The sequence below is a fragment of the Gavialis gangeticus genome, unplaced genomic scaffold (assembly GCF_001723915.1).
Source record: "Gavialis gangeticus isolate Ggan-Ray unplaced genomic scaffold, GavGan_comp1, whole genome shotgun sequence".
NCBI classification, from domain to species: domain Eukaryota; kingdom Metazoa; phylum Chordata; order Crocodylia; family Gavialidae; genus Gavialis; species Gavialis gangeticus.
In genome coordinates, this window is record NW_017729025.1 from 20,406,904 (window position 1) to 20,424,624 (window position 17,721).

A 17,721-nucleotide genomic window follows, 5' to 3' on the forward strand; every position below is an offset into this window, starting at 1 on the left:
AGAAGAGGGGTTTAATGAAAAAAAGAGTATCAAACCTATTTTGGGGGAGGTAATTTCCCTCTTTCCCACAACTGAATCTAAGATTTTTTAATAAATGGAGAGTTCTCTTCCCAAGGGTAGAGAAGATACACACACACACACACACACACACACACACACACACACACACACACTCTCTCTCTCTCTCTCTCTCTCTCTCTCTCATGCACTCAGGTTTTCGACTTTAAGCAGCTTATCACTCCAACTACAGAAATTTCCGAGGGCAGAAATTACAGGATCTGGGCATACTACAAACCCCCTTGTAGCACCAGAACCCTACACTCTACCATGTGCAGAAAGGCTTCTGCCACTACCTGACAGCTGAGGGCATGTGTAGATGCACCCAAATCTTCATCCAGCTGGCATGGTACATTCATCAGATGGTACCTTCCCAGCATATAATTGGTGCTCTGGTGGCACAGATGCTTGAGTGGTGCCACGCAGAGCCACTAGAAGTACACAGATGTGTGCAGGCTGCGGTGGCAGCTGCTGCCTGCCACCAGAACTTCCAGTGACAGAAGCAGCCAAGGGCAGGCACAGGCTTTGGCAGGCGATTTGTTCTGCTCCCATAAATAATTCCCACTCACTCAATGGGGTCTACTTTGGCAAGTAAAAGCTATGCATGCACGTCAACACGCACAGGATCGGAGCCCACCTACGTATGTATATAGCGCACATCAGTCAGCTGGCAAGTTTACTACTTACCCCGTTTAAGCTTCCAAGATCCTTCACCCAGTGCTCATCTTTTTCCTTATCATAGTTGATAACTGCATGCTGCTTATCCACACTGCGGGACTGGAAACAAAGGCATAATGAATTAAAGACTGGTCAGACATAGGATACAACGTTAATCAGAACAGTAAGGGTGATATTCTGCGAGCTTGGTATGAGGGTAGTGACAGGAGAGGATTAGACAACATATTATATATGCAGAGGATCAATTAAAAGTCGCCATGGTTGTTCCAAAATATCTCACTGGAGGCAACCAGCTAATCACAGGCTGCAAGCTAAAATGTTTGTCCTAATCTTTCAGATAAATGCCCAGATATACAAGGTTGGTTTCACTCTTTTTTTTTTTTTTTGTTAACGTGTTACTGCTCAAAAAAGAAAAGAAAATCATTTCAAGCAGCAAAGACTGTAAGCCAGGATTTCAGCATCAACACAAACACACACAGCCCAAGGCAATCATACTGACAACCTAAAGGCAGACGCTCAGCTGGTGCGAGCTGTCAGACTCCACAGTTACAACAGCTGAGGCAACGCAGCCAGGCCCTTCGGGACCTCCCCATTTTCCATCATTTCTTTGTAACCAAAGTTTACTTTCCATCTTGTACTTTAAAAGAAATAAATTCTCTTAAATTGATTTGATTTCAGGGTCAAAAATGGAATTGGTTTCAGGATTTTTAAAATTATTTTTTAGGGAGATTAAGCAAAAATCAACTTTTAAACAAATATTTCAGAACACAGGACTGAAAACAACCTCCTGAATTATCCAATCCAGTCACCCCAGTATTGAAGTCAATCATGTCACAGAAACCTGGTTCATATTAATACATTCTGTTTAATATAATTTATTAGCATCTGACCCAAACCAAGAGGTCTTCTGAGGTGGGTATGTACATTTTCCACTTAATGCTATTTAAATTTCTTTTTGAATAGGAGAAAAGTGCTAACATTTTTATATCAGAAGTCAGTCAGCTATTCAAAATCCATCTCCTGGAAAGACTTGAAGACATCAGTAATTTCTCAAATGCATAATTCCAATGTTTTCACATGAAGCTATTTGGACTTAGTAAATTCAGTTTTCAAAAATGCATAAATTTACTATGGGTAAAAGACTATACTCTCATTTTCTGGGTTTTTTTTAAACACATCCTTTATAATTCAAAACATTTAATAAAGGTTACAAGCTAAAGGTACTGATACACTCTTTACTCCACACTTAATGTAATTTGCAGTTTCCCCATGTGACCCAAATTCTAACTGGAAAAACTAGATCAATCAATGAAAAGTACATCAATATAAAACTCACTGAATACCTATAATAATGAACATGCCATCAAAGTAAGAAGGCAAGCTACATCAAAACTATGATGTAGTTTTCCTCTTCCTGAATATCAACCAACCAACTGTTGAGAGAATTAATCTTTCCTCTTCTCCAAGTGTAAGTATATTGGCTTCCATAATACCACCCAAAAACTGACCCTACCAACTTGCCTATAAGCAAACAGAGGCTAGTACTTTTTTATGAGGCTTCTGCAGTTGAAAGAACAGAAAGACTTTCTGTCCTGAAAAAAATATATTGTTACTGCTTGCAGGAATTCTCTCTCCCTTGCAGATGTCAAATGCATTAATAATGTTCCCAACAGCAGATAAATCCTCAGCAAGTTTTGACCCAGAAATCTGCCCTCCAGAATAACTTCAGTGGGTCAATCTGAAACAAACACATCATCAACTTAGAGGTTAGGTTCTCAAGTTGCATGATATTCCATGTCATTTATAACATGCTGCAGCAAGCGGACGTTATTGCTTATTGAAAAAAAGCAGAATTGCCTTGGGCTGTATCACCAATACCAGGTTCTCTCACAAAAAGAGAAAGAAACTCTGTATGAGTAGGCTTGGTTACCGCTGGATGAAGACAGTGAATCTGGATGGACTTTTCTGCTGAAACCCCCCTAATTACCATGTCAGCCAATGGGCATTGTTAACAAGAGTGCGCACACCAAGAAGGCACCATGGACATAAGGCAAAGAAGTCACATCTGAAAATATCCTCCAAGACCCTACATGTTGAACCGTCATCCTCCCAGCCCCAAACATAGCAGGCCGTGTGACCGAGACCCAAACCAAGGGGCATACAAATACAAGAGGGATCTAATCTTGCAGGAGACTTAACATTTGTCTACACACAAGCACAGAGGAGCCCCTGCCCAGCTGCAGGAACCCCTCGTGCAGCTAAACCAAAATGACAGAGTTTGTAGGGCTCTTCCCTTGAGGGTACGCAGTTCTTTCCATTACTCAGTAGCACAGCTGAGTGGGGGTGACCTGGGCAGCAGCCCTGGGTGCCAACTCTGTGGGGTGCAAAAGAAGCCATTATGCAGTGCTGGTTGATCATGTCACTGCATCTGGCATGACAAGAGCTGGCACTGCCCTAGAGGAGCTGCACTGCCACACCTCTGCCATTGCCTCTCTTTTATGACTTTTTCTTATTTCTGAGGTAGATGGCTTGCAACAAGACAACTAAGACGTTACTTCTGGGTGTAAATGAGGTAAGTCTGGAACTTTAGCAAAGGAGTGTTGAGAGGGCTGCAGCCCTCAGGACCATGAGCACCTTTTTATTACAGACTGCTTCCTCCAAAGTGTCACTCAAGCATCCCCACTGGGTAGAGCTGAAATCTCCCACCGGGTTTTGCAACTTCAAAGACAGCACAGCTGTGCTTGACGGATACACAGCTACTGTAACCAGCAATGGCAGAGGAACCTGTCCTGAAAGATGCTGAGTGCTCACTACTTCACTAGGATTTGAAGGTTTGTCGTCACACTAATACTAGGACACTACCTGACACCTTCACACAACATGCCTCTACATTCTAGTCAAGATAAACCCACCGCAGACAAAGGAAACTGCAGGTACTTTGCACCCTGAAGTTTGGAAAATGATGGAACCAAATGGAGAAGGTGAAAGCTACTGTTAAGATAGGCGCAAGATCATGGCTGGATCACTCACATGATAAGGCCTTGTGCCTCCCCAAATAAAACAGATCAAGGATGTTCGGACTGGGTAGCTCTACAGCTGACACAAGGGCCTTCCTGGATCTGAGGTTAGTTGTAATCAGTAGCGTCAGCAAACGTTGGCAACGCTTGTGGCAGAGCCAGCTCCAACTTCTAGCTATGCAACACTGATTCAAGGATGTGGCTATTTCCCTACATTCTCCAACAAGAAAGCATCAGAGGCACACTCCAATCAAAAAGAAGGCAGATTCTACCTCGCACCACAACCGACCCGGTGCAGAAAAAGGGACATAAGAGACATGGATTTCACAGAGTCAGTCCCGTCTCCTTAATTTTCAAGATGCCCTGGACTTGACCCTGATGTATGTTAATGAAGCCTTGGGGCTGGTGGAATATAGCACAGCTAATTTCACCTTTTAGGGCCTACATGCCAGCCACGAATCACTGAAAGGGGGCAGAGAGATGCTCCATGCCCCCTCATCCCCAGGAGCTGACCTATACCCCCTGCAAACCCTTTCTGGGGAGGACATCTCATCTGCAGCCAGATTACATCTACCTGGCTGCCCCTGGGTAGTGCAAAAGGACAGATTTGAGGTGAAGAATCTGGCCCCTAGTCTTGAAGGTACTTTAATGCCTTCTTGAATGCTGATGAGACACAGTAAAATATCAACTGCTGTACGATTAACCCACATGTGAAATACCATGCTCTCATTGGTCCAAAAAAGTAACACCACAAGAACCAGTTCCAGGAGGATTTGATAAAAGGAAACTGGAACCAAAATTGCTATAGTCAGTGTAGCTCACACCTTTCATTGCATCACTACAAACCTGCCACAAGCCACAGTTGTTTGAAACAGAAGCGGCTATTCCAGCATCACTTGCATTCATAGCAAGTTAGTTTCAGAGGGCACCTATAGACATGCAGTGAAGTTGCTCCGACATGCTGTAATTCCAGCATGTCGGAGTATACCCGATGAATTGAGTCTGCTAAAGCGTGATAATTACCACACTCCAACAGACTCCAGCGTCACAGGTATCAGCGTCCCTGTGCTGAAAAATGGCAGCGAGGTGCTTTAACTAAAGCTTGTTTGTTTAGTTAAACAAAAAATGGTGGCAGGGCACTTAATGCCCCTGCCGCCATTCTTCAGTGCTGGGACGCTGATATGCATGACGCTCCAGACCCGTTAACTAGACTGACTCACAGAGCTGCTCTGATTAAAGTGCACCCCACCCCAGAACAGGTGTATAAACACCCCAAAAGTCAGCAAAAGCAGTTCTCTAAAGATCTGGGGGCTGATCAGCCCTTTGTTGTTCTTATTTAGCATAAAATATATAGTATCTGACACAAAAAAGAGAGTCCGATAAGTTTCAAGTACTAACAAACCACAAGCCACCTTTACCGCTTGAAGTTTGGTGCAAATGGATATTTAAGTATCCGATCTCAATTACGCCAATGAAGTAACTGATGCAATGATAAATACTTATATAAAAATCGCAGCCTCTGCTGTGTGTTGGGGAGAAGGGGAAAGATGCACAATTAAAAATGGAAAAGCCACCGCCTAATTTCCTGCAACAATAAGATGCTTTTTAATACACATACACACCACTGAACTGTTTGATCACAAAGCAAAAAACAACCCCCATGTGCTAACAGCTGTAACCTAAGGGCTAAACATTCAAAACTAATACAAGTCTCACTTCTATTCCACTTGGAAAAAAGACAAGGAACAAGACTGCATCTTTGCCTTTGAGATGGGGGTTGCACTCTTCATTTCTAAGCTGCAGAGGAGATAAGGCTGCAGGGTGCTAGGGGCCAGGATAGGAGGAGGAATTCAAAGTTCTTCCCAGCCTCAGCATGGAACCTACTATCAGTTCAAACAACTTTTCATGTGCTCTGTTGGCATGCTGGATAACTGTGCTTTCTGAAGTGTAAACCTGGAAAATGAATCAATACAATGCTGACTTAATAATACTCATTTTCTAGCTATACTAGCACTTCATGTTGTGCTAGACAGTGCTAGAAATACTAACACTGTCTGCAGTCACACAGACTATAATAAGGTACTTTTTAAACCATCAAAACTCTTAAGTAGACAGCCAAAGAGAGAGGGACAACGTGTCATTCTGCTCACCTCCCTAAAGCCTAAATGAAATATGGACTCCTTCAAACCACAAGCAGGGATTTCCTGCTGTACGTCACAAGCTTAGCATCTAAATGGGTACATACCAAACTAAGGACTTGCCCCAACCTCCTCTGTCAGCTTTATCCGTCACTTCAAACATACATGTGAGCAAGGTGCTGGCTTGCGATCCCTGAAATTACTACATCAGTCATGCTCCTGTTGAGTCACAGCCAAAAGCAGTGTGGATCTGTAGCTCAGCGGTCTAAAACAGCAAGTCTCCAAAGCAGCACATCTTATGTTAACATGTGTCCTACAAAGAACTCTATGGCAGATGTCGATGGCTTCACATGCGGGACAGGTGCCATGCTACATATGGACTAAGGAACTGTGGCAAAAAAAAAAAAGTGACCAGACACATAGAAAGCAAAGCCACAAAACTGCCTGGGAAAGGGAATAGATAGGAAATGTATGAAGTAAAGTCTCTTTCATTGCCCCACAGGACTTGGTAACAATCACAGCCCAGTTATAGGTACTGTTCTGATTTTCCCAATGTCAGCACAGTTCCCACGGGCTGGCCTTTCTGCTCAGACTCTGCTCACAGGATCAAAACTTGGACCTTGGCCCTGGCACAGCCAGGAGACACCATGTTATTGGAGATAAAATAAATAATGAGGACAGTTACTGTATGCTGCTCGCAAAGGACAACATGATGCGCCTCCCTGGCCCTTGGATAACTGCAGCACACTGGCAGCAACAGGAATAAACATTCATCCTTAGAGAAGTATTTTCCATACAAAACAAGCTACACTTGTGTCATGAACACTTGCTGCTGAAGTGTTCTGCGCAGCCAGTGCTCCAGCATGGAAATACAAACCCCCTCGCATCGGCCTTTAAAGAGAGACAGAATCAACCTTAACACCTCCACTCCATTCTAAAATATGATAAGCTATTGCTGTTAAAACTTAGATCCAAGCTTAACCTCTCATAAAAGCTATAACTGGCTAGACTTCCCTACCCCACTGGTTATTTTCTGCATTTTGGGTTCATTTAAGTTTTTCTCCAAATTAGTCAGTCACGCCCCCATCCCATGTCAGGTCACCTGCTCAGGCATGGCATGCATCGACTACAACAGGACTTGCATGAGGATAGGGTTATATGCTAGGGAACCCAGTAGTTTGCATGTGTGACACACTCACTCTGCACCAAATTCATGGGGGATACAAGCCTGTTAGCACAATGGGTTACACAGCCTTGGTCCCAAGCTGTAGAAGCTCATCACAGTCAAGATGGTGGGCATCAATGGTACCAATGCAAGGTCAGTGACTCTGGTTACATCCAGCTCCTCTTCAGGCCCCTCTGCCATTTGCCACTTGGCCCCTACCTTCAGTCTGTGTTCCAACCTACCCAGCTCTGCTATCTTTTATTCATCCCCTCCCCACTTTCCCTCTGCTCTCTTGTTTAAGCAGCTCCTCCACACAGCAACAAGGAGGCAAACATTAAAAAAAGAAACACACGCAGGAAAAATGCAACTGTAACGCCCAGAACTTGGCAAGGGGATTCAGAGGCTGGCACCATGCCCAAAATGACTTAAGCCATTACTTGGACATAGACAAGATTTATGGCGGCTGGTCTCCCTTTACTGAAGTGGAGCTCTTACAGCTTTGTGCTAGTGGCCACTCACCACTTATCAAGAGGTCCAAGGTAAGATCCAGACTAGCCAGAAGGAAATACATTTTGGCAGAATTCAGCAACTCAGGATCTAGAATCTTCCAGCACAGGAGGCTTTATCCAGATCACATGCAGAACTTCCCAAGATAATCGTGTGTCTGTAGTTCACTGCTAGTCATCTTGCTTCCCAGGTACTGCAGCCTCCATGTCCCCCAGGCTTCCCCAATTCTGCAATCCATTCAGACAGCTGCCACAAAAGCCTGCTTTGTATGTTTGCTAGGGGAATGGAAACGTTCATGTCTCTTCACACATTCAAACAGCATAATCTGGTCCTACTTCAGACATGTTTGCTTGTTGATGCTTGGCCTTCACTTCCAGCCTATGCTTTGACCCACAGAACTTCACTCCTACCTGTTTTTCTGCTCATTTAATTCAGCCCTTTACCAACTTTCCCCTGCTTGTGATGCTCAGCTCTCCACCTGCTTCATGTCACACTACTGCCCAGCTCCTCCCATGCATCTGGCCTCCCAATGCATCCTCTCTCAGTGAGCTGGAGAACCCCAATTCCTCCCAGGCCAACCAACTAAAGACAGTGAAAAATGCTGAAACGGAAAAACCAACACTATACTCAAACATTGTGGAAGAATGAGGACATACACTAGCCCCACTTGTGTCCCTTTACTTGGTGTTGTAGCCTACCTCACATCCCCCATTTAAACATGGTCCACTGAAGACTGCAGACTCCCCAGAACAGGATCTTTTGTCTTCATAATTGTCTGCAAACCATCTAGCTCACTAGTGATAGTTACTGAATTATTAGAGTAGGTTCTAGGAAGACATGGACTCAGATACACTCCAAGGAGAGAAGGGAAGCAAGTGGTGTGGGCACACAACATGCTACTTCACTGGCACATTATGGATGGAGCACAGATTCACCCTGACCACACTCCACTGGCTCCAGGAAATGCCTTTGGAGGAAGAAAGAAAGGAGGGGTTTAAAACCAGTGAAGCAGTCTCTGTGGCTTCTAGTGAGGCCTCCTGAGCTAGGGAATTACCAGAATGGGGGGAAGGCTTCAGCATGTCAGTGAATTCATCCAGAGTATATTAGGAAAACTAAAAATATAACCAAATGGATTCAAGAGCCTACAAGTCAGCTTCCTCCCAACTTCAAACCTGCATGCTTATTATTCTATAGTCATTCTGTACATCGCTCATGTAACATGGGGTAGGCAAAGTGGGACATGTGGCCTGAGTGCCACCTAAGTGGAGATATGCCAGGACAGGATGCAAGTACTGGAGCTACTGCTGCTGCCTGCCTCAATATGCCTGCACCTTCCAGCTTCAAGCAGCAGCCAGTCCAAGCATTGTGCATCATGAAGCACAAAGTATTCTGGGAATCAGAGTTTTGCAGGGTGGCAATGGAGTTCACTGTTGCTGGGGGGAGAACTGCCCTGAATTTTGCTGTTGAAACAAGCGTTTTTTTTTCCCTCTGAACATAAGCTGTGGCAAGAAAAAATTGAATGAAAGTCCCCCCTGCTACCCCTTCAGCAGCAGTTAACTCCATTGCCACTTTACAGAACTATGATTCCCAGAATGCCTTGCACTGACTGTTGTTTGCTGCTGTTCCTGCACCTGCAAGCCAGAAAGGTGGGGCTGAGTACTGCTCATGGTGCATTTTTTCCACACTACACTTCTGCTGTATATACAGAGACAGAATAAAAACAATGTTAAAAAAACATTATTAAGGTTGAAGAGTCAAGCCCTCACAAGTTGCCAGAATTCAAGTGGTCCCTTTGACCATAATTTGTCTCCCTTGTGCATGCGTATGACTTCACAATTGTGAATCCAACACTGACAAATGCAACGTAATCCTCATGGGGAAAAAAAAAACCTAGTTATATATACACTTGATGTACAGACTGACTCTGAAATGGAAATTACCATTCAGGAATGGATTTTGGAAGTCATTACGGACAATTCTTGAAAAATCAATGTGCGGCAACAGTCAAAAAGGTAAATGGAAGGTTAAGAGTTGTTAGGAAAGGAATTGAAAATAAAACAGGAAACATCTCTGTTCCCTTATGCATCAATCCATGGTGCACCCACATAATGAATACTCAAGCATCTCTGGTCAACCCATCTGAAATAGGATAATAGAAAAGGTAAGAGAAGGATAACAAAGATGATCGTGAATATGGAATGGCTTCTATACGAGAAGAAACTGAAACAGCTCCCTTTCTGAAGAACCTCAGCTACCTGGGGGTGGGGAATATAATAGAGGTCCATGAAGACAAGTGGTGGGAGAAAAGTGAATAGGGAACTACTGTTCACTCTCTCTCAAAAGAACTAGTTGGGCACCTAATGAATGTATCAGGTGATAAAGAAACATGGTTGTTTTGGGTTTTTTTAACACAATGCATCATGACCTTGGAGAACTCATTGCTACAGGACACCGAGGTGGCCAATAGTAGAACAAGGCTCAGAAAGGGGTTCGACAAGTTTATGGAGAAAAGGGCCATCACGGAATGGAACGTCAGGCTCAGGAAATTCCTAACGCCCCAAATACAGGTCGCTACAGTGGCAGCTGTGATTTTTCTGCCCCCCACCAAGTTAGTGCCTGGGGCTGCTGCCCTGGTTGCCCCTCCTTAGCTACACTACTGCCAACTCCCAGTCCTAGTCTCCTCCTGTAGGCCCTCAATCGCCCCCTCAAAATTTTGTTGATCACCTGCTCCCATCTTTTTCTTTCTCAGTTCCTTTACCCAGTCTCAGCCCAGCTTCTCGTGGTTCCTAGTTGCGCTCATCCACTCCCCCAACTGCAAATCCATTTCTATATTCTCACCAGCCAACTGGCTTTCAACATCTCCTCTGATTTCCAGTTCTAGCCTCCCCTCTGCAGTCCCAGTCGCCTACTATTACACCTCCCTCCTCTGGCTCTTGTCCAAATCAAGTACAAAGAGAAAAGCTTCCTTGTCTGTGTTACCAGAATGCCAGAGCCCTGCTCTCAGCGCCAATGCCTGGCCAAACCCTGAAGTTGGGAACAGCCATTATAGGGAAAGCCCGGCTCTGTCCATAAAACCCAGCGTCACAGAAATCTCCAGCACCCCTTGGAGACGGCAGTCTGGTCAGCACCAGGGGCTGAGACTCAGACTTGCTCAGCAGACATACGGTCCATTGTCTCTACTGATCATGTGAGAACATCACCTTTTCAAAGGCTTATTACCTGGCCACATGTGGGCAGAAATTCATGAGACCATGAAAAGGCAAAACCCTCAGCTGAAGGCCAGCACCAAATTTCAAGTCTCTACTCCAAAGCAGTGGAACTTTTCAAAGAAAAAAAAAAGTTGCCATAAGTTTTTAACAAGGACAAAACAACTGAATTTTTCCTTAGGCCGGTCCAAGCAGTTAAAGCTTGGCAGAGTTTTAAGCAAGCGAGAACAGGGTCTTATAATGGGATGTGCCACCCAACCTTAATAACAGGCAGCACTACAAGCCCCACCTAGAATAAAAATTATTAGGCAATCTTAACTGCAAGCATAACTGCCGGGTGCCATCTGTAATTGGTGTTCAGACATGCAGTTTTATGCAAGGTAGATTAAAAGCCATACACACACAAACAGAGCTTTGTTCCATAGAACCAGTATTTAAGGGAGTGCTGCTCAAATATTTTATACCAACATTTTTTTGAAAAAAAAAATCATTTTTGTACCAAGGCAAAAACCAATTATATGAAATATTTTCTATTTTCGTTTAAATGTTCTGACTTGTTTGACAAAAAAAGAAAGAGATTGTCTGGGAAAATGTTTGTTTCATTATGAATTTTCAGTTCATGAAAATTATTATTTTTTAAAACACCCAAATACCAACCAGATTAAGCAGAAGACAAGATCTGATAAAACTGCCAATTATATTTTTTCACAGAAGTTTTTGGGGAAGGAAATATTCAATTTTCTCTCAAGTTTCTATTAAAACAGTTTTCTTCTGAGCAGAGGTGAAAAAAGGGGGACACACTTAAAAAAAAAAAAACTTTTAAAGTTTCAAGACAAAATTTAATTGGGCTGTTTTACTAATTGAAGCCTGATACTGATACCATGACTGCTTGATGATACTAAATAGATAATCCCGCAGGAATCAGGGTGATTATTCACAGAACAGAATTCCTCTCAATGTAACAATGAGAAAACTGAGCCCAGAGCCGAACTGAATCCTCCAAGCTAAACCTCAAAATATGTTAGATTTAATTTCCTTCCTTTTCAAAACCAATGCAAGCCGCACAATTACTTGCACTAAACTCCTTACCACACTGAAAAAAATATTTTAAATATTTCTAATCCTTTCAGTAGTTGCAGATTTCCAGAAATATTATGTTTCCCCACTAGCAAACCCATTCAATCTCAAGCTTGAAGGCTACAATTTTCTTCAGCTACTTGATTGCCAACAACAGTTCCTACCTGAAATACATGAACATGGGTCAAAATAAAGCATGCAGCATCCCTTTATAATTTATTAAATATTCAAAAGGAGGGGGGGGGGATATTTCTTTCTTGAGGAGTGTTTTTTTTTAATTGGACCAACTGCATGCAGCTTTCCTGAACCATTAAGAGTATGTCACTCCAACATTATCTTGTTAAAAACAAAAACCCCCCCAAAACCCCACCAACCACCCCACTTTCTGACTGCTTAGGGATCCAATAAGTGGATGATGTAAAGTAACAATTAAAAGGTATAAATAAGACTCTACCCCAAATAACTCCTAGAGCAGTAAAATCAAAGTTGACCAACTCACTGTGAGCTTCTTGGACAGGGACTGCTATAGCATCATGTATTTGTTCGCTGCCCAGCACACAGGATTGTGACACTACTATAGTCTAGCTGCTAAGACAACCATCTGCCCCATTCCCCTGACAATGCCAGTCTGCTCTGTGCTGTACATTTACTAGGAATACACCAATTCTAAAGTTTCTTCCCTCAAAAGCATGCTCACAAATCAAACTAGCCCTACAACAAGCATTATGATACAGAAGGTGAAAGCTAATAGCATTGGTTCTGGTCCAACATCCTCGCAGAATTTTGCCAACGCACCTCGATGAAAACATGCAGCGCATCTACATTTAAGGTGAACTGCAGTGCCAGTCTGCATAAGGGCTTTGTGATATGGGCAGCCATTGTAGGAAGGTTTATTTTTAGGTCCTTGGCTTCTATCTGCTTGCACACAACTTTGCAAGCATCCACTTGACATGAGAACTTGTGCCGTCTGTCCCGGGTGAACTCGTACTGCTTGGAACGCAAGCCAGCTTTGAGGAATGTCTCTGGAGGTGAAAGGGGCAAAGAAACAATCCACCATGCTGCTTGAAATGAGAACTGAGGTGTCATCTGAAAAAGGTGCATTACTGAATTAACATGCTCAGACAGGGTCACTGCAATTTGCTTCATGAACATTATTAGCTCATCAGCCTAAACAAACAGTGCAGAACATTGCTTCTGGATGAACAATTTAGTCCCTGCAGAACCACTGCCCTGTCTCAATTACATCTTCTTTGCAGACCCCACTGTAGCACCTACTAAATTCCTGTCAAATCCTACTTTGTTTCCCCCAACTGAGATCTGTGAAGAAAAAAGCATAACTCAAATGTAAAAGGATCCCCACTGCCAGGCTCTGGTACTCCGGGTGCACCACTGTGCCATGTCTGACGTCTGTCTCACAAAGCAGCTCCTCACTAGGAAGTCATCTATGTGGCATGGAGAGGTTCAAAGCCCAAATGATTCAATCTATTAATCCTGCTCAGCGCTGCCTACAGCATTTTTTGGGCCCAGGCCAAAGTCTTTGGTTGGAACCCTTTTTGTTAGCTGGGCCACACACACAACTCTTTACAGCTCCCAAATTTAGGATCATGGCTGCTTTAATTATGCTAGTCCCAGAATGGTTTTAAATTTCAAAACATCTGGAAGCTTTATATTAAAACCATTCCTAATCCAAAAAAAGCAGCCAGTATGAGTCTCCCTGAATGCCAAGGTGTGGGACAATATTCCCAATTTTCCCCTCTTCCATGGGCAGCACTGGCTCTCCTAACACCTGACTGCACAGACATCTAGATCTTTAAGAATGACTAAAACTGGGTATCTCCATTATTAGGTGCCCAGATTAAGACATCTGATTTTCACAAAGTGCTTAGCCCATCATCCTATAAAAGTCAGGTTCTTTTCAAAGGGCCCCAAACTGCATATTCAAAGGTCAACGTCCTTTTGAAAGCCTTGGCCAACAAATGCATTTTCTTCCTTAGGCCACAATAAGAGGATGGGGAAAAAACCAAGGATTTTGTCCAGATTAATACAGCCTTACAGAAGACACCGGGATGTTTCTGACAGTTCTTGTGTCTCACGTTCCAGGCAAACATGTAAAAACACAAGCTAAAACAAGATTGCGTTAATCATGGGGAAACCCAAACAACTGATCTGCCATCCACCCATCACAATGCTGGAGTTTCAAAACCTGGAATCCCGCTCTAGCTGCTGCATGCCCTGAACAGCAGCAGAGTGTCTTGAGGCACATCAAAGTTTTTCTTCTGAAAACGCCTACTCATATTTTGTCACAGATAATCTAGTCTATTAAGACTTAATCTTCTTTAAAGATACGGTTCCTCCCAACTACAAGTTCTACCCACTAAACTCTCCTCCCATTTACAAAGTCCCTTCAACTACTCCATAAAATCACCCACCTGGAAACATATTAGGAAAACATTTAAGATGCGTCTCTACACAAATTAGCGGATGGAAGCAGGGAATGGAACCCAAACTGTGCAAACAGTTAGCTCTCTGCTGACCACCACTAAATGCTACCACCAGTGATCCATGGACCACTGCTTGGAAATCTCTGCTTCGAATAGCCTAATCCAAAAGTTTCAGTTCTGAACATCCACAAAGCAACTAGGGGAAGCTAGTCTGCCAGTTGTGCCTTCAACGATACATAATGGACTTCACGTGAAACATCAGACCATCAAAGCCTCAAAAAGGTAGATTTCTCTGGGGTGGGTGAGTGAAATCACCTTTCTGCACAAGTAATACAGTAATTCTGATGGATAAAAGGAAGCCACTTAATTCATTTTAGACAGTAAGATTGTTACATGGAGCACAAATGCTTCCTTTCAGGTTAAAGACCCAAACCAGGGACTTAAAGCACTGACAATATAATTAAACTTTCAGTTAGCAACATACAAAATCCAAATATGCCAATGCACGGTACATGCAGCAAGAGCTGCATGAGAAAAAGTAGCTGAACCACTCTGCATACCAGGACTGGATTGTGTTCCCTTTGTAGAGTACGTATGCCAAGGTCAGCATTGTTAGCCTGTTTCATTTGATTTACAGCCAGTACAACACTGATTCCCAATCTAATGACAAGGCTGTTTGCAAACATTCGCTGTCACTTTCACCAGTGCATTAAACCTTTGTGGGTGTGGTGCGCTGAGTTTAAAATCAAGTTCTCATTAACTAGGGAAATAATTCAAAGTAACCAATACCTCTACAGATCTACCTCACCTTTACTTTACACCTGTAATATCCATTGCACCTTTAAGGGGTATTTATAACATCAGAAGAGATATTATTAAATGCACATTTACCTGGAGCATTAGTTCACATTCATCTCTGCCAACAAATATCATCTCCCGCGGGAGGCGGTGGCGAATGCCAGTGCTGCTCACCAGGAACCACGAAGTGACACTCATTTTGGTGTCTGGCACTTATCCTTTAAACATCCTGAGAAACAAAACACATGTACATGATGTTCTTTAGTTCACTAGCCATCCATAGGAACAAGTTCACCAACAGCCCTGACATTACTCCGAAAGCATGGAGGAAGGTCTGGGTTTTTGGGGGTTTTTTTTAATAGGTTAAAGGATCTAACAGCCTGAAAACTGAAGCTACTTGAATCCAACAGCCTGAAAACTGAAGCATGGGGAAGAAGCAGAAATTCAACCCACTGTGTGCTCCAGACTAGTATAGAACACAGCTTCAGCTTCCTCTGTCTCTATACTTAAGATATCTTGTCAGAAACTACTAGCTGTGCTAACTCAGAAACTGCCCAGCACAGGGCAGGGATGTAATATTTCCTCTTGCTGCTTCTGTGTGATACTCACATCACAGATCAATGCACCAGGAGTGGTGGAAGGAAAGTAGTACCCTCAACCTTCTAGTCTCCATCCCACACAGATCATGGGAGTAGGAAGAAGTCCCATCTTCCACCTCAGTGAGCTGGCCAGAGTGGTGCTGATACAAGGTGAGTGATGAAACCTTCTACTAATCCACTTCAATACCATATTATTTCCCACATATCAAGGCACGAGGAGGAACCAAGGGATGAACTATGCCTCTCTAAGTCACAGTCTGCCACTGCCCCAGGCTTTCCTTTAATGCGGGCAGATTATAATACTGCAATCTAGTCCTAAAGAAAGGGCAGAGATCAGCAGAGCTGACATCTAAAGGGAAAGCTCTAAGCAAGTAGCCAACCAAACCTGTTCGTTGCCTTGCTTACCCCTCAGGTTTCTGTTGTCCCTGGGAAAGAGCATGTAGAGCAGAAAGCCACTGGTGACATGTGTTTCCTTCTCAGTCTCTCTCAGGCCCCAGGCTCACCATCTCTCTTTCCCCTGAAGAAAGAGAGAATGGATTATCACAAATCAAACTCTCTTTCTTCCCCAATCCATTTGATTTTTCCCTCCCTCTTCTCAGCTCCCGCCTACGATATTCCCCTGCGTTAAGTTTAGTTTTGTTTCTAGGTGGGCTGTAGACAGGAGAATTAGACCTTATTTTCCTGTCATCTCTGCTCTGCAATAGTTTACTGCAACCCTGATAAACCAGAATTCCCTCCTGTCAAGGGAGGAAAGGGCTGCAATATCAATGTATTAAAGAAATGGTGGGAATCAATGACAGGAACGGAGAAAAGACAATTTAATAGACCAAACGGCTCATAAATCTTTGCCTCTCTTTGAGGATCTTGGAGAATATTAGAGATGCTACTTATACTCCAAAGCTTTATGCATGAAATCATGAACTACCATGCTCATGCAAAAAGATACCCTCAATCATGGATTGAACAGCTTTGGGTTTGGATCTCAGGCATCACATCCTCTTGTTGGGTAGTCTACAGAGCCAATCCTGTACCACTAAAAATGCAGCCACCCATCTCAGGTACACCAAGTACTATCCATCTTATGTCATGAACTCCTTGGGGTTGGGGTCCTGCTCTCACCTGCACCTGGCATCACACCCACCACCAGTGCTTCAACAACCAGACCTGACCAAGCATCCCTGGCCTGCCTGATTTTAGTAGCTGTGAACACCCTTGAGCTACACAAGTCCTTTGCATCCCTTTTCAGCCCTTCCTCCTTTGGCTGATCAAAGAGCCAAGGGGCCACTGCGCAGAGAAAGCTCCCTGGCCTCTGCAGACAGGCCATCGCTGCTTCTCAATCCCATTGCTCATCATCTCCAGGCGTGCACACCCCGGGGAGGGGTCCCAGGGCCACACACACTGACACACACACACACACTTATACACACGTGTGCACATACACATGCACACATGTGCATATGCACGAACACACGCACACATGCATCTTGGATGTCACTCTACTGTCCCATCACTTATCACCTCCAGTCTTGTGCACTCAGGGGGGCCTGGCCCATTCTCAGACACACAAGCACACATGCAGGCATCTTGGCTGTCACTTTGCTGTCCCATTGCTTGTCACCTCCAGCCTTAAGCACCAGGGAGAGGGGCCGGGGCCGGGGCCGGGGCCATTCCCCCCCCGCCTCCCTCAGTACAGACACACACACGCACACGCACACACACTGTATGCACACGCACTCTGCTTCCCTCACTAGACACACACATGCAATGTAGACACACACACTACGCACGCACACCCACCCACACCCAATGTACACACACATACACACGCACACACCCAATGTACACACATGCAAGCACACACACACTCTGCTTCCCTCACTACACACACACACACACACACACTCTCTCTCTCTCTCTCTCTCTCTCTCTCCCCGCTGCGGGCAGAGCCGGGGGGGCAGCGCGGCGGCCTCTGCAGCGGGCGGAGCCGCCCCGGCCCCGGCAGGCGGTGCGGTGCGGTGCGGTGGCGGGGGCCGTAGGG

At 44.2% G+C, this 17,721-nt stretch overlaps 1 protein-coding gene and 1 long non-coding RNA gene across 6 annotated transcripts in view; one reads left to right on the plus strand and one right to left on the minus strand.

Moving 5' to 3' along the window:
* The window catches only part of CEP170B (centrosomal protein 170B), an 86,980-nt gene extending 70,713 nt beyond the window's left edge, over positions 1–16,267 (minus strand). The window contains exons 1-3 of one of the 5 annotated variants that reach the window (XM_019518482.1): positions 16,089–16,267; positions 15,178–15,313; positions 745–834 (exon numbers count right to left, since the gene is read on the minus strand). In XM_019518482.1, coding sequence (XP_019374027.1) covers positions 745–834; positions 15,178–15,282 — 195 coding nt within the window. In that variant the 5' untranslated portion in view covers positions 15,283–15,313; positions 16,089–16,267. Of the gene's footprint in view, positions 1–744; positions 835–15,177; positions 15,314–16,068 lie in introns of all 5 variants that reach the window. The other 4 variants (XM_019518483.1, XM_019518479.1, XM_019518480.1 and 1 more) reach the window with 4 other exon arrangements.
* Positions 1–17,721, plus strand: part of LOC109298402 — a 22,792-nt gene that overhangs the window by 1,063 nt on the left and 4,008 nt on the right. Inside the window, exon 2 of the long non-coding RNA XR_002097604.1 lies at positions 4,688–4,694. This is a non-coding gene — a long non-coding RNA (uncharacterized LOC109298402). The remainder of the gene's footprint in view (positions 1–4,687; positions 4,695–17,721) is intronic.